We start from the raw sequence: 27,420 nt of genomic DNA, 5'->3' as shown, positions 1-27,420 counted from the left end.
GAGCCAACGAGCCGAGCCTGGCTCGATTTTGGCTCGGTTACAAAAATGAGCCAACTCAGCTCAAGATGCTTCAAATCAAGTTTTTTTAGATAGTTTTATTCGAGCTTTTATCGAGCGAGTCATAAGCCTGAGCTTTTTGAAACTCTTTCATCATTAAATCCTAATTATATTTTTAGCTTCCTTACAATAAATAAGATTAAAATTCAAAAAAATATATTAATATTAAAAACGAATAATGTAAAACAACCCCGCAATACGAAAGATAAAAACTAGCATAATTATATAAGCCTCGATTATATCATTCTCCAATTAATCATCCTCACTCACACACACACACACCCCACTCCACTACAACCAAAACACTCCAAATGCCTCTCCGTAACAAGCCAGCCTTAACTCAAAGAGACACTCATGCAATCACCAACGACTACCAGTGGACACTTGTGTTCCTCATCATGATGCCTAACACCATCGGTGCCATCTCCAGAGCCATCCGCCTTAACGACTATTCGTTAGCGTTCCTCTGCGTATCGGTTTGTGTGTGCGTGTTTTTGCTCCAATCATGCGTTTCTAAATACATCTCGCTGCCTAAAAACGAGTACTGGAGACGGAAGTTTTGGTTGAAGCTGAAAATGTGGTTGCTCTACACAGCGATCTCGTTTGGGTTTGTTTATCAGTTTGCGGGTTTATTTCTTCCGCAAGTGACGGTGGTTTTGTATAGTGTTGTGAGTTTGTGTAGTGTGTTTTTGTTCTACGTGTTTGTAATTGTTGATCTTGTTAAGTATTGGAGGATTTGGAGGTACGGTGAGGATGATCATCGGATGCCGAAAAATCAGAGATTAGATGCTGGAAAATTGAAGTGTTACTCCGTTTCAATTTGGGAGAAAGTGTAATCAATTCATGCATTTGGTTGAATGTGTGTCATTGTATTAGTTTTGTAGTTAAGTAGTAACGGTAATATAATCCCTTGATCATAAACTGTTGAATGGAACATTATTGGCTAGGCTTAAATGGCAGACAAAGATTGATAATGCCAAAACATTTTGAGTTTGTAAATTTTAGACCAAGTATAGTGGTGTGTGGGGGCATAACTCCCTATCACCTCACCATATATTTCAATTTCAATGTTAATCCAATTTGAGTGGGGTCAAACAATGAAATGCCCTCTTGGGCACTAGTGCACTAACGGCATCTATAACAAAAAAGAATTCACAAATTTCATAAACCGTCACATTAGATCCACGTTAGATTTTAAACTTTTCTCAAAAACCTTTATTTATATCACAACGACAAACCTCATTAAAATAATATATAATACATATATATATATATATATATAATATAATATCTACATATGTATGTGAGATAGAAAGAGAAAATGTTGTCCACCTCACTAGTTTGCAAGAACAAACTTTGGTCCATGGACTTTGCTCCACAACAAGGAAGTTTGTAACCACCCTGTCCGTAGTACGCCACGTAGATCCGGACCTTGGATTCTACACCTCGTTGTGGATTCTCTAACGAGCAGGGGTTTCAAATGGTGAGACGAGCTGTAATTCAGTTAATTGCAATAACCCACTCTTATTTTTATATTAGATTTAAAGTTAATTGCAATCGAAATGCACTATTTGCTTATAAGACATCATGAGTATGAAAATGATTCAATTGCATATATAGATATGTCACAGACATAGAATCCTTTATTATTAAACTCAAACCACAAATGTTTCATCCGAAAAAATTTAAAGATCACAGAAATACAATAACTTAGATCACTAACAGAATGATCTTACAAAACAAAATAAATGCACCAAGAATCACAAAACTAGACCAGAATTAATCAAGTGACGAAACTCTAAATCAAATAAACAATGAAGACCGAGGTGATTCAATAACCAAAAGAGATACTAAGAATGATCTGATATGGGATAAAAAAAATATATAACGTGTGAGACAATTTGGCGTTTTAAGAAAGCACAACTCTTCTTCTCTTTCTTTTTAATACATCCATGATGAGTCCAAGTCTAGTCCATGAGGGCAACATCAAGGGTATTTTTGGCAAAAATAACTGGTAGCTAGAAGCTGGTAGCTGTAGCTGGTAGCTGATAGCTGTAGCTTTTTATATATATTTACGTGTTTGGCAGAGTAGCTGGAGCTTTTTAGATATATTTAGGTATTTGGCAGAGTAGCTTGAGCTTTTAATAAAACTAATTGGGTGCCAGCGCGGTGCGGCGGAGTGTGCGCGCAACCTGAGATCAACCGCATAATCAATGTCGGTACGTGATTCACTTGATATTAGTGTACGCATAACCCGAAACAAAGCTATAATCGTGGCGGAGTGCGCGCGCAACCTGAGCTTTTTATATATATTTACGTGTTTGTCGGTACGTGTACTTCATGCAAAGGCAACAAGCGTGTAATCGTGGCGAAAATCAAGAAACAAAGCTAAAATATAAAGTAATTTCAAATAGATAGTTTTTTAAACCAACCTCTTTTGATTTGAAACCCTTTCCTACCCGACACCGTTTTAATCTGAAACATGTTCTGACATGACCCCTTTTGACCCAAAACCGCACCGACACGAACCGAACTAAATTAACCCTTTTTTATCGACTCGTTCCGACCCTAATTTGGTCTTACACATGACCCGAGCTCGTCTGACTCGACTTGTTGCCAATCATAACCGATAAAGAAGTATATCAATATCATACTTAAATTAAAGAGAATAAAATGCTCTTTTTTATGATGTAATGTGTTTAAAAAAATATTAACGTGTGAAAAAGTTATGGACTTTTAAACAGTCATGGGGTAGTTATTTTTGAATAAGGGTAAAATATGTAACTATTATATAAATTAACAAAAGTTGATGAAAGTTCAAGTACCAAAATTGTAAATTGAATTGTAAAAGCCTGTAGCTTTTTCCCAAACGCTAAAAAGAGCTTTTTCTCCTAATATAAAAGCTTCAAACCCATTGAACCAAACAAGGCTTTTTGTTAGGTATGAGCTTTTTCTTAAAAGCTTGAAGCTTCTAAAAGCTCATAAAATATCCTTGCCAAACATACCCCAAGTCTAGCAAGCATCGGCCCAAGACGCCGGGATTGATCTCGACTCACTCCAACATAAAAAAAACCCATTATATTAGAATTATTAAAAAGATTGATGGTGTTGGTGGAGATATTTTACAAAACGGAGCAAAAATGACAAAAGACCATGGAAAAGCAGGGTATCGATCCCCATACCTCTCTACCATCTAAGCTACATCCCCAGTTCAATAATATCTTCCAAAAAACAATACTCAATATGAACCAACACTCCGCATTGAGGGTTTGCAAGGTTTATTTTGCTCGGAGAACCTGCACTCTTTTCACTAACACAACGCCCATAGAAACAAACAAATGCTTCGAAGATTCATAGCACAGGCTTCCATACCACAAAGATGCCGTTACTTCATCAACCACCAACCTTACTCTTTCCGTCAATCTTCTTCCGTCGAACCACCGGCGGACGCTCAGTTTTCCGATAATCAACCCTCCGCCATGATATCCATAGATCGGTCTGGATTGAACAATCCTCCTGGTTCACTTTCTCTCCACTTATTATTATTATTATTATTATTATTATTATTATTATTATTATTATTATTATTATTATGTAGATGTGCAATAAGTTAGTTAGTTAGTTAGTTAATTGTGTTCATTTCTGCAGAGCATTCTCACCAACCTTCCGCAGATTCTGAGCTTGTTAAGCATCTTAAAAGCATCATTAAGGTTTTATTTTCATTTCTGTCTATTATTATTATTATTATTATTCATACATTTATGCAATTATTTCATTTTGCCTGATATTTATCAACCCTTACAATCCAGTTTTATTTAAGAAGCACTAATAGTAGTAAAGTGTTAGCCCCCGTTGCTTAATGTTTAATGAAATTATTATTAAGATTCGAGCATAGGATGCACGCGTTCGTATCGTAAACGGTTTATCACCATGCTATTTTGATGTTGTAACATAACTAATAGATTTGTACTTTTGGCCAGCTTTGAGGGGGGGCAGGGAGGGTCACCCTCCCCGGCCCAGTCACCAAGGTAGGCCCGAATTTAAAAAATTTATAAAAAGATTTTTTTATATATATACGTTTTTGGAAAAATATATATGTATTCTTATTGTTTAAATCTACTTACTCATTTCATTTAAGCCCGTTTTTATAAACAAAATTTTGCACGCCCAAATCATAACTAATAAGCCCGTTTAAAATTTTGAATATTTAAGCCCAGTAAAAAAAACAAAAAAAATTCTTTTTACTAAAGGCCCAAAATTTTTCTCGCCTTTAGCCCAAAAATTTTTAATGATTCTTGGGGACAGCCTTGGCCATTGAAGTCAATTTTCCACCCTTTTGACATCTTCATGATGAGTTTTGATTGTATTTTCAGTTTAGAGGTGGTCCGATTTCGGTTGCTGAGTACATGGAGGAAGTACTGATAAACCCCAAGGCAGGGTTTTATATCAACCGGGATGTTTTTGGTGCGGAAGGTGACTTTATAACCTCTCCTGAAGTAAGCCAAATGTTTGGAGAGGTAATTTGCATATTGCAGCAGTGCCCATTCTTTAACATGGTCGGTCGTTTCATCCAAACATTTCTGATTTTATTATATGTCTGCGTGCTGTTATTGCTTCAGATGGTTGGTGTTTGGGCAATGTGTTTGTGGGAGCAAATGGGCCAACCAAATAAGGTCAATCTAGTTGAGCTTGGGCCAGGAAGAGGAACACTCATGGCTGATCTGCTACGAGTATAATACTTTGATGCTTAATGCTTCTTCGTTAATATATTTGCAATGATGACTATGATTTGTGATATAATGCAATTTCCCACTGCAGGGTGCTTCAAAGTTTGAGAAGTTTACTCAATCCATAAACATACACATGATTGAAGTGAGTCCAGCATTAAAGAAAATCCAAAAGAAAACATTGAAATGCAATGATGAAGATGGTGTTGATGAAAATACTGCTACCACCTTAACTGGAATACCCGTCTCTTGGCACTTGACCCTAGAGGAGGTTCCAACTGGATGTAAGGATTTTTTGTGTATAGCTGATAATGTTTTTGCATATCTCATGGTTTTTATATTATCTTTCAATCTTTCATATTCTGGAGAGCATCATTCATATCAATCTACACAAATGTGATTTATTTGTGACTCCTTCAAATCATATCTAGCCTACTGATTAGCATATGTAAACAATGTACCTTATTTTCCAAATTTTGGAGTTTTTCTGTATGCCAAAACTAAGGGTGTCAATGAGCCTAGCTAAGCCCGAGCCCAACCAGGCTTGAGCACGGCTCATTACAAGCTCTATTTCCAAAGCTCGAGCTCGGCTCATTTGTTATTTGCTAAATAATTTATACATATTTATAATCATTTTATATTTATATTTTTCTTTTATTCTTTCTATATAACATAATACGTATTATTTATTTATTTTATCATAGTATTATCATGTATTATAATGATTATTTCATAAACATATATTTAATATATTAACTGAAAATGATACAGATTAAAGTTTTGTTTAGGCTCATTAGCCAGCTCGATAAGTGAAGCTTGGGAGTCCGTTTACAGTTTATTAAACAAGCTTATTATTAGGCCCAATCTTGTTTAAGCACTGCTTGATTCGAGCTTTTAGCCAGCTGATCTAAATTCTAAAGTAGCTCACGAGTGGCTTGTCTCGTTTACACCCTTAGCCAAATCTGTCTTGTTATATTCATGCTTTCTTCTCCCTACTTGTACTACATTGTTGAATACAGTGACCGCGTTTGTGCCATATTTCCTAAACACGCATAGTTACTTAGTTTAATTCCGCGTCACTCAAAAAACAGAATTAGCAAAGTTTAGTTACTTTTAGGCCTGTAAACGAACTGAACGAACACAAACAAGGGTATGTTCGTGTTCTTCATTTAACTTTAAACTAACACGAACACTTAATCGAACAAGTATTTGGTGTTCATGTTCATTTGTTTAAAAATGAACATGCTCGTGTTCGTTTATTTAAAATCTAAACGAACAGCTCACGAACATAATTGAACAAAGATAAACAAACATAGTTGAACATATGTGAACATACTTAAATGAACACAAAGAAACATAAATGAACACACTTAAATGAACGCAAAGAAACATAAACGAACATAAACGAACATGAATAAACGAGCATATACGTTCACGAACATAAATGAACGAAGGAAACATGTGTTCATGTTCGTTCGTTTATTAAATAACCGAACATAAGCGAACTTCTCGCCGAACGTTTCATGAACAGTTCGCCGAACTTTCGGTTCGTTTACAGGCCTAGTTACTTTTGGGTAACTGATCCATGAGTTTAACGCATTGGTGTGCCTGCTTTCACATTAAGGAATGAATATATAATCCATGATTTTTATGCAGTGCCGACAATTATTATTGCCCATGAATTCTTTGATGCCTTACCAGTTCATCAATTTCAGGTTTATTTATGTAGTTTCTTATGCTCTTCATCTATCTTTCTGATGCTAGTAATTAAATTGCTACTCACTATTTTATTGTGTCTTCCAGAAAGCTTCCCGTGGCTGGTGTGAAAAAATGATTGATGTTGGAGAAGATTCAAAGTAATAGTTTTTCATAAATTTACAATAGACTAATATCATATACTCCATTGAAGCTTGTATTTGATTACCATCTGAGTTAATTAATTGTTTTAATTTTATGTTCACTCTTCAGGTTCCGTGTTGTGCTGTCACCTCAACCTACACCAGCAACACTCTATCTTCTAAAACGTTGCAAGTGGGCCCCGACTGAAGAGTTGACTAAACTGGAACATGTTGAAGTTTGCCCCAAAGCAATGGATTTGACACAAACCATAGCCAAGAGAATAAGTGATGACGGTGGTGGGGCCCTTATTATTGATTATGGCTTGGACTCGATAGTCTCTGACAGTCTTCAGGTCAGATTGACCCGCCGACACATTTTTTGTCTATCCTTTTGAATTTCATAAATATTGATTTATCAAACATGATTACAATAACTATTTTAAATTTTAACTGTTTTTGCAGGCAATTCGAAAACATAAGTTTGTTAATATTCTGGATGATCCTGGTTCTGCTGACCTAAGCGCATACGTTGACTTTCCTGCAATCAAACACTCTGCTGAGGAAGTTTCAGGTCTGCATTCTTTACACCTGGGCTTGCAAACGAACAGAACAGACCTCGTTCATGTTCGTTCATTTAACTTAACCGAACAGATGATCGAACACGAACAATTAAACAAATGGGGCTTTCTTGTTCGTTTGTTAAGAAAATGAACATGTGCGTGTTCGTTTATGTTTGTTAACTATATAAACGAATGGTTCATGAACGTAAACGAACATAGATGAGCGGACATAGCTGAGCTGAAATCAGTACAGAGTAATGTTAAAAACAGTGTGTTGGGCCTAAAAAGTTATTAGAACTGAACTACGTCGTAATGGGCCAAAAAAGTTTAATGAACATATTATTGAACGTAAACGAATGAACTTAAACAAATGCAAACTAACAAACGCAAATAAACGAGCGCTTATGAATATAAATGAGCGTAAGAGACATGTGTTCATGTTCGTTCGTCTAACTAAATGAACAAAATTTTTTATTCATGTTCGTTTTTTTATTAAATAACGGACATAAATGAACTTCCCGCATAACGGTTCTTGAATGTTTGGTTCGTTTACGCTTTACAGATCTATATTGCACCCATGAATTTTAAATGAATATATTAATGAATGTAAACAAACTTAAACAAACGTAACTAACAAACATAAACGATTTTAAATTAACGGGCGTTCACGAACATAAATGAACAAACAAAGCATGTGTTCGTTTGTTTATTAAATAAACTAAGATAAACAAACTTCCCGCTGAATGGTTCACAAGCTGTTTACTAACATTCTGTTTGTTTACAATTATACCCATCTTTTGCTTCTGTTGTCTAAAAAGACAAATAAATAAAAATACGAAGTTTTTTTTTAAATTTTTTTGCAGAAGACGTGTGTGTGTACGGGCCCATCACTCAGTCTCAGTTTCTTGGAAATCTTGGGATAAATTTTCGTGTGGAAGCGTTGTTGCAAAACTGCACAGATGAGCAGGCAGAGTCACTAAGAACCGGGTACTGGCGATTGGTGGGGGAGGGTGAAGCCCCGTTTTGGGAAGGTCCGGATGAGCAGACGCCAATAGGGATGGGAAATCGGTATTTGGCAATGGCTATTGTTAACAAGAAGCACGGTACACCTGTTCCATTCCATTAGGAATTTTAGGATAAATTATTGTTTTGTTACAAAATTATAGCCTTGTCATTTGTTTCGAGTCCAATAAATATCACATTTATTGAGTTCATGTATCATGTGAATGTAAGATTCGTTTCTTATAATGCTTATCAAGGTTAGAATCTCACACGCGTATGTATTTATGAGATTGCATAGTTGTGCCTCCTAGTGATTTCACACGACTATGCAGGTGTGACAAAACATTATCGTGCGTTTTGGTCTGAAGTTTTTAAGAATGACACGAGGTCACACTGCCATCATAGTATGTAAATGTAAGATTCGTTTCTTATAATGCTTGTTTCCAGGTTGTCTTCAAATCAAGTGCCTATTTCAAACCGAAATTTTTGACACAAAATACAAAATATTATAGTCATGGTTTTTTACTTTTTACAACACATGTAAATGGAAAAAGTTTCCATAGTAGACAACGTAGTACTATTTTACCAAAGTGTTTGTGGCATAATGATATCAAGGTGTTTGTGTCGTTCTCAAATTGTGAGAGTTCAAATCCTACAGTGGACAAAAATAATGTAGTAATTTGCAGTTAATAAATATAAGTAGAAAAGTGTATCAAGATATCCATACATTGGGTTAATGCACATTCACATGTAACTGAAAAATCTGTTAACATTCCTATGATCTTTAGATCTAACTGCAAGTCAGTAAAAATACAGCCTTTTGCCGATGTTTGAAGTTACATATAATAAGGATATATCCCTGTCACATCAAAACGTATTCAAGAATACTTAAGTGTTTTATAAAGTTATATTAACTAAAACCTGACGTTACTTCTAAAATTAATGTTTTCATTCCTCACATAATACAAGTCTATACCTTTTCAATCTTATTCATTTGGTTCACTCACAAATATAGGAAATAACTTGTAACGCAAAAAACGAAATCATATTTAATTCTTCAGAATAATAAACTTTTTACTTATAACTAAAATTACATCATAGTTAATTATGGTCATCCACCTAACAATAGCTCACCAAAAACACTAAAAACTTAAGTATAGTTTATATTATACACAAACTTACACAAGCTAAGTCACAAAAAGAGTAATTCTAAATGTAATGACAATCATCAAGCTTAATATTTCCCTAAATACAAGAAACGAAATGTAACTCGGTACTTCAAGAGATCCTATTTTTAGTTTTTTTGCGTCTCAGACAGAGTTGTTCACGAGCTGTCGAGGCAAGACCCGCTTGTGCTCAAATTCATTGGTAAACGAGCCAATCCAAGCAAACTCGGTTTGTAAACCGACCATGGCCAAGCTAGCTTGGTCTGTAAACGAATTAATTTCAAGCACGTTTTAAATTACGAGCTATTTAAACACATCTAGCCTAGTATTAGCAAGTGGATTGACAATACTAGTTGCTTGGAATTAGTATCGGGGACTAGACTAAAATTAGCACATAAATTTTAAAAAGAAATAAGAATTATAACTTTTACAAGTGACTAGCTAAAAGCATTTACCAATCACAAACAATTATATACTTAAAAAAAACAAAAAAAAAAAAAAAGTTATCTAAGATGAATTCAACACTGCACATCAGCTAAGTCATGTTTTGAAACTGTGATATGTTTTACATCATTGTTCTTGTGCTTGCCTGCTAAAATGGCATCAAATTATTTGTTTTCATTACAATCAACCCTTATCACCACCACCCTTTAAAAAGACCATAAAATTTGATGAATCAGGGTTCCAAAAGAATTTACTCACAGCCAATAGGCCACTACAACACATCAAAGTCACTAAAAACTCATTACCATTTACCATCATCACCACCAAAAACCATTCGCTCTTCATCGGTATGTCCAGAATCAAGTCTAACACCCGCCAGGCCGCCACATGTCACAAATCTACACATCCACATCTACTTGCATTGTCTCGGTCTAAAATTCTCATCCGATAAAAGCGAGTTCACAAGCTTCCCGAGCCGTTTCGCCCCGTTTGTAGGATCAACCCGCGTAACATCCCCAACCACCGAACACGGGTCTGAACCATTTTCACGACTCCCAACACACCACCCGCCAGGAACGATCATATCCGGGCCTCGGCCCAGTAACTCAGAATCAATCCTGTCAAGCACGGGTTCATCTTGATGGAACTTTCTTGCAAACGGGGCGTTGCTGTCAACCATTCTAGACATGTCTTGTAATGTAAGGTAGTGAGGATGTTGTTTCGGAGGGTTGTCCCATGCTATAAAGTGTAGATCACTGTTTACAGTTGAGTTTTTGAATTCTTTTGCGTTACATATAACTGTATGAAAATAGCCTTCGGGCGATGATATGAAATTTGCATAGTACATGAGAACCGTTCGAGGTAAATTATCCCATCCCCATATGCAAAAGTCAATAAATGAACGAGATAAAACCATCCAAGCAGATCCTGTGATAAAATGTAATAATTTAAACTTATTTCAGTTTCACATTCAAAATTGAATAATCTGGTGTATATGACTATATGTAGGGCTGTAACCAAACCGAACCGAACATTCAGCACTGTCGGGCGGGAAGTTCGTTTAATAAACAAACGAACATGAACAATAAATTCCGTTCGATTGCTTAAATGAGTGAACATAAACAGATGTCGAGTTCGTTCATTTATGTCCGTGAACGTTCGCTAACGTGTTTGCTTATGTTCATTCATTAACGTAAATGCTAATGCTCGTTCATACGTGTTTCCTTCATTAAAGGCTTATATATATATATATATATATTATAATTTATATCTTTTAGTTTATTATCCAAACATTTAAACTTTTGGGAACTTCGACCATCCACACTTTTTTTAAAGGCTTTTAATACATGCCCGCTTAAAAAGTTATCGAACGAACACAAACAAGTTCATACACACACAAACTTTTGTTCAATAATGCGTTTGTGAACCGTCTGTTTGTCCGATAAAAACTTAGCAAATGAACACAACAAGGCTTCATTCGGTTTGGTTCAGTTCGTTTACCTCCCTAACTACATGTCTAAATCACAGTTATCATTGAACAACAGGGGAAAAGAAACCTGTAAATAATTTGAAGGCTGTTGGTACACTTCTTCTCTGTGTGATCCAAAACACATCCGTTTTTTCAGTCATATACAATCCCGGATCAACAATAACCGGCTTTGCTCTCTGAAACCTATATAATCACAACACACATTCATTCAGTCAGTCACATTATTGTCACATTCACAGCCAAAAATACACAATAATTTCACATTTTGAATAAAAAAACTCACTCTTTCCATCCGATATCACTCGTATGATCAATAAAATTAAGATCCCTAGGTAGCCCAGAGAATGCATGTATCAGATCTGCAACAAACAGTAAGACTAAACAATCAATACCAATTAGCTTTATATCTTTTCAGCACTTATACGATCTATCAAGCCTATCATACACATCATGAAAATGATCTTACGGCACTTTTCAGTCTAGTTTATCCATGTGTTAGGCCCGCTAAGTCAATGTACTATCATTTCCCGTAACAAATTAACAAACCATAATAACAAATTTACTCAATTTACCATCTTGAGTAACAAGAGGGTAATCCGAGGCACTAAAATTAATAAACCAGTCCCAGTCTCCCCCATCTCGCAGCACTTATACGATCTGTCAAGCCTATCATACACATCATGAAAATGATCTTACAGCACTTTTTAGTATAGTTTATCCATGTGTTAGGTCCGGTAAGTCAATGCACTATCATTTCCCATAACAAATTAATCATCATCATCGTACTCAGTAAATCCCACCAATAGCAACACTATGGTAGGGTCTGAGGAGGGTAAGATGTAGACAGCCTTACCTCTACTCCGTAGGAACAGAGAGGCTGCTTCCGGTGAGACCCCCGGCTCTAGTAGTTTTGCATCAAGCCTTGGACATAGGGCACATAACACTCAACCACCGGGACACTGGCCTATTGGTGCATGTACCCTTGTCTTTCGGCTATCAATGCCACCACATGATGCCTGATTAACCTTCCGCCACTTTTAACGTTATTTTCACGAGATTAGTAAAATAACGTCAAAATAAGAGCAATTTCACTTTTGCCCACCCGAGGGTTCACACATATATACATTATATTGGCGCTCCCATAACAAATTAACAAAATTCTAGTTTATCCATGTGTTAACAAAACATAATAACAAATTCTAGTTTATCCATGTGTTACGTCCGCTAAGTCAATGTACTATCATTTCCCGTAACAAATCAACAAACCATAATAACAAATTTACTCAATTTACCATCTTGAGTAACAAGAGGGTAATCCGAGGCACTAAGATTAATAAACCAGTCCCAGTCTCCCCCATCTCGCAGCAAAATGGCCGTGGCATGGAGCGTATTCGCTACCATTGTCGGTCCACGGTACGTCACGAGGTTGGCCTTGGTGATCATCACCACATTACCAAACTTGGCAAACACCGGATGACCAGTCACAAACTTATGCAACTCAGCCCGGTCCTCTGGCGAGGAGTCGGCGTCTAAATGGACAACGTATCGGTTATTCGGGTGGTATAACGCGAGCAGGGTGCGGCGGAGCATACGGCCGTCGTGTTTGGAACCGGAAATAAGGTAGGCGAACTTAGGAGTACGAGGAGTGGTGTCGGAAACAGAGATTGGTCGGAGGTTGTGTTCGATGAAATCCGAGGTTTGAGATGTGTAGTAGTTGAAGATGTGGTTGGTGTCGAGTGAAGTTAGGGTTATGAGAATAAGAAAGAGGGTTGACCCCAGGGTTAATGGGTAGATCCATTTGCGTTTGATGGTGTGTGGGTGTTTCATGTGCATGTAGAAGCTTCGCAGTTTCTTCATAATTTGTAGCAAATTGAAGCGGTGGGTTTGAATTTGAATATTTAGTTTACAGAGCGGAAGAAGACTTGAGAAGACGGTGACTCGGTGAGTTGGGTTGAGGTTTTAGTTCTGGTTTTTAAGTGGGTGGGTGGGTGAGATGAGAAAAACTATGGAGTTTGAGCAAATTTATGATAATTATAATAATAATAATAATAAATCAGTTTCAACTTGTTTGAAATAATGATGACTAGCCAAATTTTATAACTACATTATTTTGTTTAATTAGAGCATTCATATTCTATCCCTTCTCCTCATATATGTTATTACATTAAAAAACGTATTTTTCTCTTATATTTAATTAAATAATATTTTTTTTATATTTTTACCATTACAGTTTTCTCACTTCATCCTATAATTTAAAAAAAAATCACTATATTTTTTTTCAAATTTACAAAAAATCACTACCTTTTTGCTCTCCGCCCTATAATTAACACTCACAATCACTCAAAACTCCACACCACAATTTACAAACTCCCATCACACAAATTTGGGGGATAGGATGGAAATGCTCTAATAACAGTCTTAAGAGGATCGGACAACGAACCGGATGGACAACTAGTTAACCGGTTGAACCGGTCAGACTTGCCGAACAATTTTTTCTCAAAATGACAGATTGGACTAGAAAAAAGTTTTCTTTTTTTAAAATTTATTTATTTTTATAGTAAACCGATTCAACTGGTCCGGTTTTCTAGTTGGACCAGCCAGTTTTCTTGAAACCGGTTGAATTGTATAGAACTGGACCGGACGGTGGACCGAATCCCAGTCAGACCGGTTTGACCGGCCGGTCCAGTCCAGTCCCATCTTAACAACTTTGATGATGATGATGAAAATAATCATAATAATAAATAATATATGCTCATAATCATTTTTGTTAGAAGTAACTCCATCTGAATCTAATTATCAATTGACTTATTTTTAACGTCATCAAGATATTATAATTTTTTTAAAACAGAGAAAAATCATCGCATAAAGTATTATTAAAGAATATGTTATAACTTAGATTATTAAAACCTAATTTATCAAAAAGAAAAGGAATTAGCTCATATTTCATTTGATTAAACGTGAACTTTATGTGACTAAGGTCAGCTAATTATTATTATTCTTATTATTATTATTATTATTGGTGTTGTTGTTGTTATATTTTACATTGATTAATATTAATAATGTACTTGATGTGTCAAGGTAGTTTGTACTTTGTATGTTAACTTTATAAAATTGAACAAAAAGAGAGTTTTATTATGTTGTAAGGTTTTCCTGTAAAACATAACTTAAAACAGTTAAAAAAGAAGAAAAGCAGCTGGATATATGGTTGCTTTCAACATATTAGATTTCTACACATAATTAAATATGATCAGAGAGAAGAGAACGCATACCGTTCTCATGTATTTTTGTGTATATGCAAAACATGAATCATGAAAACTTTCAAAACTAAGTTACATATACTTACTTTTTGAAATAAATGCTATTTGAAAATATAAAATTAAAGATGAGACATAAATTCAACAATTATTGTTCATATGGAAAACTAGATCGAATGTATTAGACATAGATTCAACTGTTTGTAATTTCATTGTATCCGGTTGGGTTTGAGTAGTTTGGTATATTTCCATAAAATCAATTTCATATATTTTATCGGTGGTTGTTGTTTGTCCTTGTTGGCTCACTTCCCGTTGGTTGTTTCATATATATTTATACTTTTCGTTGGGTTGCTAGAAAAATATATAATGTTTTTTTTCTAACGGCCAGAACATTCGAATCACTTTGGCAAATGGATTATTTTTTGCTGGGTTGACTCGAGGATTTAAAAGTCTCGACCAAGTCAAAAAAATAAAAAAGACACTTAAGCCCTAATGACCTAACGAGTAACGAGTTATGTAAACTAAATTAAAAAAAAAAGAGTAAATTTTATTTAAAAAAAATTCAGACATCTTTAATCGTAATTAAATTAGAAAAAACAAACCGTGTTTATAAACAAACGTAAAAATTTGAATTTGTATCCTAGGTTTAAAAATTATGCTTTGAATTGGATTATGTTATATATAAGCTTCTTTTAAAATGACCCAAATAACAATATATAAATACTATTTGACAATCTTCTTCATAACCACATGCTATCGCTCGCTGGGTCTTCATCCATGATATCATCAAGTGTGGATTCTCATTTTTCAAGTTAAGAGAAGATGGTGAGTAAATACGGGAGTTGATGTTTTGACTTTTGACTTGTTGGATGAGAAGAAAATTATGGAGTTTACGCAAAATCACAATTAATAAGTCAACTTGTTAGAAATAATGATAACTATCTGAATTTTATATAATCACTAAAATTATTAATTTTATAATTAAAATAAAATCTTTAATTATCAGGACTATAATATTTCACATGATTAATATTAATACTTTATTTGATGTGACTCATTGATAATATTTTTCCAAATTATAAATTGGTCATAATTTGATACTTGATTTTTTTTAGCAATGGCATAACAATAAAGACACAATTTCATATTTAATTATGTTGTACGGCTTTTTCGATGAAGGTAACTTAAAGAAAAAGAAAACTAGTTGGGTACATCGTTGCTTTTCATGTATCTTTGTGTTTGCAAATCATGATAAGCTTAGTACTAACTTATAGATTTGACTTCTAATAGCTTTTGTATCCATCTAAATTGTTAGTTTAATACTCTCTTTCTTAAAATGATGTTATCTAAAAATATAACAAAATGAAATTTGGTAAGCTTTCAACGTCTCTCTAATTTAACAGAATTTGAAATATGATTTGAAATGTTTATAGATACGAAGGAGAAGATATTCTAATGTAACATCCAAAATCCATTATTTAATTTTACATAATGATTGAGAAATATCATAACAAAATTTGTAATGGCAATTAAATAGATTAAATGTTAAAAGTCATATACATATATAGATATAAGATATATGTTTGTATAAATTTTGATACTTTCATAAAGTTATTGACGGGTTAAATTTATGTTATTAAAGGAACAACAATACAAACTTTATAAGTATGTGTGGAGGTAAGGTAACAAATCATCTGCATAACATTATAAGGTAAAGCAAATTATCCGTGAAAGCGGAAGACCATCCGCATAGGAGATATAACCTCTACGGAAGAAATACCTTGTTATTGATAACTCAAAAAGTTAAGCGGAAGATACATTGTGTACTAAAAGCAGGACAGCGCGCAACAAAGAAGGGAAAGACCAATCACAGGCCTATATTCCCTCGACGCCCATGATTGCACGATGGACTGATCACAGAAATGCCAGTGTTGTACCTGCCAGTAACGTACATCACCATACTCCAGTTGTCCATCTAATAAGAAATCATTAACATGCTCAACCATGAAAATAGAAGGTTCCTTTGAGAGGGAAAACTGGACTATCCTCCTTCTTCCCTTCGGCTATAAATACTAAGAGAGAACCAACGGTCGTAGGATATGCAACCTTATTTCTCGAAGAATTACTCTACCACTTACCTTACTGATTCTCATGCCGGATGGTGGTTACGATAAGAACCCCCCCCCCCCTCCCATTCCCCTTTTTGTAACGAGCTCATGGTATTCTGTTTTGCAGGTGAAAGTTACCAAAACTCATAACGATACGACCACATCCATCCTCGGTTGAGATATTAAGCTAATCCCTGATGGGATTAGTTTGGTGTTTCTTCGGTGTGGTGGCTATTTAGTGAACTGGAAACTATTAGTATTGGGAAAATTATAACAAGACTTGAGGGTGTTAAAGTGTAAATTGATTCAGTAAGGTTCTGTTTATTTTTGCTTAAAAGGTTTGCAATGTGCTTATGTCTGCTGGCGCGTAGACATAAGCATCTGAAGACAGTTTGTTAAAAAAAAAAATCCTTGAAAAGTACTTTTATGATCTTAAAAAATAAGCTAATATCCAACTTCTTCAAACCTCTTCATACACTACCACCACGGCACCACCACTACCACTATCCACCACTCAACACCCATTGTCCGCCACCACCCACCACCATCACCGTCCATCACCACCACCACCCACCGTCCACTACCACCACCACCCACCGTCCACTACCATCACTACTGCTAACCACCACCGTCAACCACCACCACCGTCCATCATCACCACCCACCATTCTCCACCACCACCGTTCACCACCTACCACCATCGTCTACCACCAATCGTCCACCACCACCGTCCACCACCACTATCATTGCCCACCACCCCCCCCCCCCATTACCACAGCTCGTACACCACCATCAATTATTTTAGTAGTCTATAGACGTTAAAAAACAAACAACCTTCTTCTTGCAGACTACAGAGGTTTGGTCCACATCATCTTCTATAGATATCTGCATATGTGGTCCGCAGACATTTTATCTCTGAAAAAACAAACATAACCTAAATGTCAAAAATGGCCTTCCATCTTCATTGTTGGCCAAAATTAAAAATGTGTGCGCGTGATCATGAAAAACGACGGGAGCAAAGGGGAATCAATGAAGAAGATAAAATTCTTCATCCGCTCGTAACAAAGGAATAATTGTAAGCTAGTTTATAGCCAAAAACCATGTTAACGGATGCTCTTCACCTAACAAAGGATAAATGTGCATGGTTTATGCTCGTTTGTGTTAATTGGTGATACATATAATTATATGAGTTATTATTGTTCAAAATTCTTAAACTTAAACAATGATATATGTATGTTGATGCATGTTGTGTAGTTTTGAAGTATCTGATGGGTTTTAGGTGAAAACTTAAATGAGTGGCTTAATCATGATGTTTCTAAGTTAACCACAATTCATTGACATGCTTTTGCTATTTAGACAAAAATGGATATAGAGACTCCAAATGTTATAAAAAAAAGAGTGAAATGTGGTTTTCGTTCCTGTGGTTTGTTCATATATGCAGTTTTAATCCAATAGTTTCAATTATATGATTTTCGTTCATGTGGTTTCATTTCACTTGCAATTAAACCCGATCCCACTAACCCCGTTAAGTCTGATCGTTAAACCCACCAGCGTGCATCTCACGTGAGGGGCAAATTTGTCCTTCTTTGTTCCCAAATACACCTCAGCCCCTCACGTGATGGGGCTTGTGAATTAGGGTTGGGGTTAGGGGTGAGCAGAAAACCGAATTAACCGAATCGAAACCGAATTAACCGAAAAAACCGCATCGAAAAAACCGAACCGAAGCATTAACCGAAGGTTAATTTTTTGTTTTTTTGAAAAACCGAAATTTCTGTTTCGATTCGGTTATCCATTTTTAAAAACTGAACCGATTAATGATGATAAAGATTATCAAGATGATGAGAATGACTAAACTTTTAAGATAAGTAAATATAATGAATGAAGATCGGGACAAAACATTTAATCTTTTTAATTTTTAAACTCTATGTAGCAACTTTGTATTCGTATTGTTCCACATAATACATGCCTATTTTTGTTTACTGAATTCAATATATGTGGACTGTGGTACACTAGCACGTTCTTATACAAGCTTAAAATATGCATTTTCATTTTTAATTTTTTTTTGCAATGTCAACACATAATTGAAAAAAAACCGAAAATAACCGAATGAAACCGAAATTAACCGAAAACCGAAAAACCGAACGGTTTGCATATTCAAATAACCGATTACTTCGGTTTGGATTTGGGTTTCGCCTAATAACCGAACCGTGCTCAGCCCTAGTTGAGGTTTATTTAGGGAGAAAAGGGACAAAACTGCCCCTCACGTGAGGGGCATGCTGATGAGTTTAACAACCAGACTTAACAGGGTTAGTGTGGATCAGGTTTAATTGTAACTAAAATGAAACTACAGGGACAAAAATCACAGATTTAAAACTATTTTATTAAAACCGCAAATTTAGACAAACTATAAAGACGAAAATCACAGTTTACTCTTATCAAAATAAAAAAAGTGAGTTTATGTGAAGGTGCAATATTAATTTAGGGGAAAAAAAAGTTTAAAATGAAACACAACGATCAATGTATTTCCACCCAACATTTTTCTTCTTAAATTTAGGATACAAGAAAACAAATCTCCCAAAAAAATCCAACATATATTTACACTATTCTTTGCATGGATTCTACATGAAAAGCGGACGTATTTACATCCCTAAATCCAAACCAAATCCCATTCAATTATCTTCGATTTCGATAATTCAATCGATTTAGCTCTACTCTTCGACCTCCATCCGAGGTCGAAATGGAACTATTTCCCAATCGATCAACGGTCCGCCTCAAAAGCTATCGAGACAAATACCTATTTGCAGAAACTGACGAAGAGTCAGTTTCCCAATCTCGAGACGGTTCAACAAGAAACTCTTATTGGACTGTCGAGATCGTTGACGAGGATTGCATTTCCTTAAAAAGTTGTTATGGAAAATACCTAACAGCGTCAAACAAGCCATCCATCCCCGGTATGCGAGCTCGGTATTTAAAAGTAACCCAAACCCGCCTAGGGAACCCGAACCCTGTCGTCTCGACAACAACCGTTGACGATTCTACAATCACGGGCAAATGGAATTCGGCATTGCAATGGCTACCGTTGGTGACCGAGGTAAGTTCTGAGGTTAGGTTAAAGACTCATTATGGGAACTACTTGCAATCGAGCAAGGGTCCGCCGCCTTTAGGGAACATGGTTACGCATGATCTTCCTAGGAAAGAAGGCCCGATGAATAAGAGGATTTCGTGGCAAGTTGAATTGGTTGAATCGCCTTCGGTCGAGTGGAAGCAGACGGAATCTTTTACGTCGAGAATGACGCTTTATGCGAAAACGTTTGTGTCGGAAATGAATAAGGGGAAGGAGAAGATCAAGGGGTCGGCTAAAGGTATGATCAAGAAGGGTGATAAATCGATGGTTGGGTAGATGATTAAGAACGAAGAGATGGTTATTGAACTTGTAGGGAAAAAAAGGTTGTGTGTAAAGAGGTAATTCAACTATGTTTTCTACATGTTCTAAATGTGTATATGAATTTGGTTTTTAGTTTTATGAATTTGGAGAAGGGAACAAAATGTTAGATCATATTAAGGTTTATATTATAAGTTTTATTTGCTAATTAGAAGTTAGGGTCTTCTAGTTAACTAGTTTGAACATTACAAAAAACTAGCCGTAAACCCGTCGCAACGCTGCGGATTCAGTCAACCTATCTTCTCCACACTAAATAAACATTTGATAGATTATCCAACCCCAAAACCAGTTGTGAATCCAATCGGTAACAGTGACTTCGAAATGGCAGCGATACTGAATCGAGAAAATAAAGCCGTGAACGTCCAAAATAACATTGATACGCATACAACTTATGATCAAAGCGAGACAAACTGGATCGGTATCAGTTGAATTCATTATGGTATTCACACTAAACCAAAAAATATAAATTAGTAAACACTCAAAAAAATTCGTATAGTTCATATTACAATATATTTAGAATGACGTTTGTCCGGTTGGTAAAACCTGGATGCTGCGGTGGCGAGTCGTTGCGAATTGAAAGGTACTGGTTACGTTCATTACGGTACCAGAACTAAAATTCACCGACACCCAAACAGATTAACATATTTACAAGGAAAAAAAAACCAAATACGTAGCGAAAATCGACAATTTAAAAAACAAAACAAAAACTGCACGGTGCGATTGCAAACCGGCGTGCATTCGGACTGTATCAGGTTACGATACCGTAAATAAACAAATAAGTATTCGTCAACGTCCAAACAAAACACGTTAACATATTTAAAAAAAGGTAGCGAAGACAAACCCGCGTATAATTGTCGTGAATCGACATGAATTCGATCGGCATTGACGATGTCGGCACCTGATCATAAAAGAAACGTTTAAAAAGAAAGTGTGGAATGCAAACAAAATAAACGGCCAACTGACGGGCAACCCGTAGGAAAGCAACTAAGCGATGTAAAAGATATAATTATGCTTACGGGATTAAGTTAATTCCGTGGAATTAGTTGACTACGGTTGCTCGTGTGTTTGCAGGTCTGAGTACGCTCGGCATTGTTTAAATTGCCAACGAATGGGGGGTATATCGAAACGGAATGAAATGCCTTTACAACCCATTTTGGTTGTGGACATTTTGATGTGTGGGGCATAGACTTCATGGGCCCATTTCCAAACTTATGCGGGTACCTCTACATTCTTATTGCGGTTGATTACGTGTCAAAGTGGGTTGAAGCGGTTGCAACAAGAACTAATGATCATTCCGTGGTATGCAAGTTTGTGCAATCCAACATCTTCTCAAGATTTGGGATTCCTAGGGTTATCATAAGCGATGGTGGATCGCATTTCAAGAACTTTGCGTTTGGCAAATTGTTGAAGCGTTATGGTGTGAATCACCGAATTGCAACACCCTATCATCCTCAAACAAGTGGCCAAGTTGAAGTCACGAATCGACAAATCAAAGAAATTTTAATGAAGACGGTTCGGGTTGATAGAAAAGATTGGTCGACTAAGTTGGATGATGCATTGTGGGCTTATCGCACGGCCTACAAGACACCGGTTGGTACCACTCCTTATCGGCTGGTGTATGGGAAGGGGTGTCATTTGCCAATGGATTTGGCTCACCGGGCATTATGGGCAATTAAGAATGTTAATTTGGATTACAAGGAAGCCGGTGAGTTAAGAAAGTTGAAATTGAACGAGTTGGAGGAAATCCGGGATGAGGCGTATGAATGTGCTTCGAATTACAAAGAGAAATTAAAGAGAGTGCATGATGCCAAGATAAGGAAACGACCATTTGAGGTTGGGCAAAAAGTGTGGCTGTATAATTCAAGACTCAAATTGTTTCCCGGGCTTGGTTTAAAAAAGCACGCCTGAGGCGAGTCGAGGCGAGAGGCGACCTAAGGCGAGGGCCTCTTCGCTTTAGGCTAGTCAAGGCGAGCAATGTTCAAAAGGCGAGCCTGAGGCGAGCTTTTTAGGCAAAAAGCGACCTAAAAGCGAAGGTGAGGCGCTTGCCTTTCGCACACAAATGGTTTTTAAGCATCTAAATGTTGTACAATATGCTTTTTAGGTTGTATGTGTAGGCAGTTTATATATTAAATCATATATAATGCTTAAATATAGCTACATCATGAGTCAAGATGCTAAAAACTCATGATATATACATATATAAAAATTATATAATACGTTTGCCTCGAGTACGAAAAGCTCTCGCTTTTGCGCCTCATGCTTCTGTTTTAAATCCCGTCGCTTTTTAAAACCAAGTTCCCGGGAAGCTCAAAAGCAAATGGATGGGCCCGTATGTGATGACAAGAGTCGGGAAGTTTGGTGATGTGGAGATTGAGGACATGCAAAGTCAAGCTAAACAAGTTGTGAATGGCCATCGTCTCAAACCATACTTAGAAGGGAAAGACGTGAACATGCTTGACAATGACAAGGTGAATTTCCTTGGATGATGCATTGTGGGCTTATCGCACGGCCTACAAGACACCAATTGGTACCACTCCTTATCGGCTGGTGTATGGGAAGGGGTGTCATTTGCCAATGGATTTGGCTCACCGGGCATTATGGGCAATTAAGAATGTTAATTTGGATTACAAGGAAGCCGGTGAGTTAAGAAAGTTGAAATTGAACGAGTTGGAGGAAATCCGGGATGAGGCGTATGAATGTGCTTCGAATTACAAAGAGAAATTAAAGAGAGTGCATGATGCCAAGATAAGGAAACGACCATTTGAGGTTGGGCAAAAAGTGTGGCTATATAATTCAAGACTCAAATTGTTTCCCGGGCTTGGTTTAAAAAAGCACGCCTGAGGCGAGTCGAGGCGAGAGGCGACCTAAGGCGAGGGCCTCTTCGCTTTAGGCCAGTCAAGGCGAGCAATGTTCAAAAGGCGAGCCTGAGGCGAGCTTTTTAGGCAAAAAGCGACCTAAAAGCGAAGGTGAGGCGCTTGCCTTTCGCACACAAATGGTTTTTAAGCATCTAAATGTTGTACAATATGCTTTTTAGGTTGTATGTGTAGGCAGTTTATATATTAAATCATATATAATGCTTAAATATAGCTACATCATGAGTCAAGATGCTAAAAACTCATGATATATACATATATAAAAATTATATAATACGTTTGCCTCGAGTACGAAAAGCTCTCGCTTTTGCGCCTCATGCTTCTGTTTTAAATCCCGTCGCTTTTTAAAACCAAGTTCCCGGGAAGCTCAAAAGCAAATGGATGGGCCCGTATGTGATGACAAGAGTCGGGAAGTTTGGTGATGTGGAAATTGAGGACATGCAAAGTCAAGCTAAACAAGTTGTGAATGGCCATCGTCTCAAACCATACTTAGAAGGGAAAGACGTGAACATGCTTGACAATGACAAGGTGAATTTCCTTGGATGATGCATTGTGGGCTTATCGCACGGCCTACAAGACACCAATTGGTACCACTCCTTATCGGCTGGTGTATGGGAAGGGGTGTCATTTGCCAATGGATTTGGCTCACCGGGCATTATGGGCAATTAAGAATGTTAATTTGGATTACAAGGAAGCCGGTGAGTTAAGAAAGTTGAAATTGAACGAGTTGGAGGAAATCCGGGATGAGGCGTATGAATGTGCTTCGAATTACAAAGAGAAATTAAAGAGAGTGCATGATGCCAAGATAAGGAAACGACCATTTGAGGTTGGGCAAAAAGTGTGGCTGTATAATTCAAGACTCAAATTGTTTCCCGGGCTTGGTTTAAAAAAGCACGCCTGAGGCGAGTCGAGGCGAGAGGCGACCTAAGGCGAGGGCCTCTTCGCTTTAGGCTAGTCAAGGCGAGCAATGTTCAAAAGGCGAGCCTGAGGCGAGCTTTTTAGGCAAAAAGCGACCTAAAAGCGAAGGTGAGGCGCTTGCCTTTCGCACACAAATGGTTTTTAAGCATCTAAATGTTGTACAATATGCTTTTTAGGCTGTATGTGTAGGTAGTTTATATATTAAATCATATATAATGCTTAAATATAGCTACATCATGAGTCAAGATGCTAAAAACTCATGATATATACATATATAAAAATTATATAATACGTTTGCCTCAAGTATGAAAAGCTCTCGCTTTTGCGCCTCACGCTTCTGTTTTAAATCCCGTCGCTTTTTAAAACCAAGTTCCCGGGAAGCTCAAAAGCAAATGGATGGGCCCGTATGTGATGACAAGAGTCGGGAAGTTTGGTGATGTGGAGATTGAGGACATGCAAAGTCAAGCTAAACAAGTTGTGAATTGCCATCGTCTCAAACCATACTTAGAAGGGAAAGACGTGAACATGCTTGACAATGACAAGGTGAATTTCCTCTTAAGCTCACCGGACGGTTCCGCCGCATAAAGGCCCAGGTATGTGGTATGGTGTAAATAGCTTTTTGTTAGCATTTATTTTGTTTTAAACTACCCTTCTCGTGTGAGTAAGTTCGAGTCAAGTGTGGGGAAGTTCGTATGGATTTCTTCACCGTGTTGAGGACATCTCAGGATTTTTCATAGGGGTAGGGTAATTTTAAGTTTTGTCATATTTATGTAATTTTCTTTCTTTTAGTCGAGTATATATATATATATATATAAAAAAAACAGGTAAACCGTGGACCACGGTCCCAACCATGTCCCACGGTCCGGTCACCGTAGCCCACGGTCCAGAGAGTCACCACGGTACGGTGCACTCTGGAATTCCTGGAACAACATCACCGTGGACCACGATTCACACCGTGGCCCACGGTCTCACCTGACTACTTCGTTGACCTTGGTCAACCGTGGACCACGGTTCACACCATGTCCCACGGTGCGGCTTCCCCTGCTACTGTTTGACGGGTTTTAAAGGTTAAAAACGAATTTTAAATTTCTTTTACATCCATTCTCAGCCACAAAACTCACCAACCATCTTCTCCTTCTTCACACACTCCTCTCTAAAACCCTAATTTACCCATTATCTCTTCCAATTAACAACCTCAAATCCAAGTTTCTTAACCCGATTGTGTGTGAATTTGTAAGAGGATTAACAACCCAAACTCCATTTTCATCAATTCTTAAGTGGTAACCCGATTGTGAGGGTTAGGGTTCCGAATATTTCAAAGATTTTTGGGGTTTTCTTGTTTGCTTGAGACAAGTGCTTGTTATCACCATAAACATCAAACCAAGGTATGTTCATTGTCAACTCTTTGAATACATTGCAAAATCTGTCAAGGTAGTATCGATTTGTGTAAACCCTCTTGCTTGTTGGTTATAATGGTTACAAATTGTAGTTGTGGATAAGAAACAAATGCTTGAAATTGGTGATTTTTCATGGAAAAGTTGAAAAATTAAGTGTTTATTGAATTTTTGTGACATTGGTTAATTATATGACGAGTTGTTTATTCAAAAACTATGGTAATAAGCAAGTGTGGGGATGGACATATTGAATTAACTTGGTTTGTTTTTGGTGGTTTGTGTGTATAGATGGGAAGGAATTCGGACAAGGGGAAAGGAAAGGCGGCATCTATGAGTGGTCGGGCTGCCCAAGCTAAAAGACAACGGTTGTGAGAAGAACAACAGCATGTGCAATTAGAAATCCCAAAATCCGACTGGAAAGGTGGGGTGTTATCGAGATATGCTTTAGAATGGCAACCGGAATTGTTCAAGAATAAGATGAGCGGTATAAGAGAAAGGTTGGAAGGGTTTATGTGTGAGAAGGAAGTGACCGACTCGGGGTTTGAAGCGTTTGGCGTGTTCGACAAGTTTGAAGAATTAGGCTGGGAAGCTGCCCACCAGTGTTACGATGGAGAGAGCACGGTGTTATATGATAGGGAGATTGAGGAGTGGGTTTCTACCTTGCGGTGCCCACAGTTTAAGAGAGGCTCAGACATGAAGTTGATTGGTACCGTGGGTGGAACAACAGTGGAGATGTCTTTTGAAACACTCAATCAAATTGCTCGATTCGACAGCAAGCCATCCAATTCGTATGTATATCCATCGGTCAGAAATTTGATTGACCATCCCGACAAAAGTCTGCAATGGTATAATATATTATCGACTGTGTTGAAAGGGGGTAGAGGTACAGGTTCGAATTTTAAAAGAAGGGAGTTGAGGATTGAAGCTCAATTGTTGATGACAATATGTCTATCCAATGTGGTACCCCGTCGGAGCGACATTTCAGTGGTAAGAAACAGTGACATGCCCGTTTTGGCCGCATTGATGAGTGGCAAGCCAAGAATTTCCTTTCGCTACTTAGCCATGTTAAACATATGGACGAGTAGAGAAAACAACAAGAGAAAGTTAATCCCTCACTGCCGATTGATAACGGCGATACTGAAGTTGCGCGGCGCCATTTCAGCAGGCGCAATTGCGTTGAAGAAGATATTTACGGAACATAAGTTGGATGCGTTGGGGCCAGGTTGGACATATACAAAGAGCGAAAGGTACCATCAGTTGAAAAACAGTGATGTGAAATGGAGAGTATTAAGGGAGGATGTTGAACAAGAGACGGGTGAAGACCAGGAGAAAATAATTGAGGAAGGAAGTGACGACGAAGACATGGAGATGGTTGGTGGTGATGAGAATGTTGGTGGTAGTGGATCCCAACAAAGGGGTTGGGATTATTCTTCAGGATATGCTTCATATGGGGACAATTGGGCTCACATGGGTTCGATTAACGAGGTGGTGGAGAGGCATCGGCCCTCTACTTCCGATAATTAGTCGGAGGAGTCCCGAGCGCTTTTCGACCACCAAACTTTCATGGGGGCTTATCATGAACGAGCCGAGAAAAAGAGGCATGACCGTAACGAGATGTGGAACCGTGCTCACGCCTATGCGTGGGAGCACGAATCAAACATGCGGTATATGGATGACCGAAATAGGAGAATGCACGAACAATGGCATGCAGGTGAAGAGGTCATTCCAGATCCACCAAGTGTGGGTTACACATCTTTGCCTCCATACGACGGCTATGTGCGATACCCTGAGCCTCCATTGCATTACTCCATGTGGGTGGACCCGATGCAGTCGATGGCACCACCACCACCATCATCGGGAGAGGGCAGCAGCGGTGGAAGTGGAGCTTTCAACTTTGGTGAATTTTCGGACTTTATGACCTCCATCTTCAGGCCGCCACAACCGCCGTACTACTGATGAGGGCCTCGTCACACCAGGTGCATGTGTTTTTTTTTGTATATTGTTGTACTGTTGTTTATTTTATGTTTCGGTTTAGTAGTTGGGTGGTAGGATTGAGGGTGGAACCTTTGGAAATAATGATGCGGGTCGAAAAGAGGTGGTGTTTTTGTGCTCGTTTTTAGTTTCTCAAAACCATACCTTGGGGACAAT

The 27,420-nt window shown here is 37.4% G+C and overlaps 3 protein-coding genes across 3 annotated transcripts; 2 read left to right on the top strand and 1 right to left on the bottom strand.

Moving 5' to 3' along the window:
- Window positions 1-3,507: 3,507 nt before the first annotated feature.
- Window positions 3,508-8,308, top strand: LOC143551115 (uncharacterized). Its single transcript, XM_077041625.1, has 10 exons — window positions 3,508-3,576; window positions 3,706-3,767; window positions 4,431-4,574; window positions 4,677-4,787; window positions 4,876-5,068; window positions 6,441-6,499; window positions 6,588-6,640; window positions 6,753-6,975; window positions 7,085-7,193; window positions 8,046-8,308. The coding sequence occupies exons 1-10, from the start codon at window positions 3,537-3,539 to the stop codon at window positions 8,306-8,308; spliced, it is 1,257 nt and encodes a 418-aa protein (XP_076897740.1). The 5' UTR covers window positions 3,508-3,536.
- Window positions 8,309-10,199: 1,891 nt separating this feature from the next.
- Window positions 10,200-13,140, bottom strand: LOC143551119 (beta-glucuronosyltransferase GlcAT14B-like). The gene is made up of 4 exons (XM_077041628.1): window positions 12,576-13,140; window positions 11,567-11,642; window positions 11,351-11,466; window positions 10,200-10,721 (listed from the first exon to the last, which is right to left on the bottom strand). Exons 1-4 carry the CDS (start codon window positions 13,138-13,140, stop codon window positions 10,207-10,209), a joined length of 1,272 nt encoding a protein of 423 aa, XP_076897743.1. The 3' UTR covers window positions 10,200-10,206.
- An 8,138-nt stretch (window positions 13,141-21,278) lies between these two features.
- LOC143551131 (uncharacterized) lies at window positions 21,279-25,644 on the top strand. Its single transcript, XM_077041638.1, has 7 exons — window positions 21,279-21,504; window positions 22,383-22,555; window positions 22,647-22,725; window positions 23,316-23,488; window positions 23,580-23,658; window positions 24,249-24,421; window positions 25,561-25,644. The coding sequence occupies exons 1-7, from the start codon at window positions 21,279-21,281 to the stop codon at window positions 25,642-25,644; spliced, it is 987 nt and encodes a 328-aa protein (XP_076897753.1).
- Window positions 25,645-27,420: the final 1,776 nt, after the last annotated feature.

This window comes from Bidens hawaiensis, unplaced genomic scaffold (genome assembly GCF_021521415.1).
Source record: "Bidens hawaiensis isolate Kalapana, Puna unplaced genomic scaffold, B.hawaiensis_p1.1 tig00016268_1, whole genome shotgun sequence".
NCBI lineage: Eukaryota > Viridiplantae > Streptophyta > Magnoliopsida > Asterales > Asteraceae > Bidens > Bidens hawaiensis.
The sequence above is the reverse complement of the archived record's forward strand: the minus strand, read 5'-3'. Positions and strand labels throughout refer to the sequence as shown.

Coding starts and splice junctions, on each gene's coding strand:
- LOC143551115 (XM_077041625.1), top strand. CDS start 3,537: ATGATATCCATAGATCGGTCTGGATTGAACAATCCTCCTG. Junction 4,575..4,676: donor TAAGCCAAATGTTTGGAGAG/GTAATTTGCATA, acceptor TTATTGCTTCAG/ATGGTTGGTGTTTGGGCAAT. Junction 7,194..8,045: donor CTCTGCTGAGGAAGTTTCAG/GTCTGCATTCTT, acceptor ATTTTTTTGCAG/AAGACGTGTGTGTGTACGGG.
- LOC143551119 (XM_077041628.1), bottom strand. CDS start 13,140: ATGAAGAAACTGCGAAGCTTCTACATGCACATGAAACACCCACACACC. Junction 11,643..12,575: donor CCCTCTTGTTACTCAAGATG/GTAAATTGAGTA, acceptor TGTTTGTTGCAG/ATCTGATACATGCATTCTCT. Junction 10,722..11,350: donor AGCCTTCAAATTATTTACAG/GTTTCTTTTCCC, acceptor ATTTTATCACAG/GATCTGCTTGGATGGTTTTA.
- LOC143551131 (XM_077041638.1), top strand. CDS start 21,279: ATGGGCCCATTTCCAAACTTATGCGGGTACCTCTACATTCTTATTGCG. Junction 22,556..22,646: donor ACATGCTTGACAATGACAAG/GTGAATTTCCTT, acceptor GTGTATGGGAAG/GGGTGTCATTTGCCAATGGA. Junction 23,659..24,248: donor TTTGGATTACAAGGAAGCCG/GTGAGTTAAGAA, acceptor TTTAAAACCAAG/TTCCCGGGAAGCTCAAAAGC.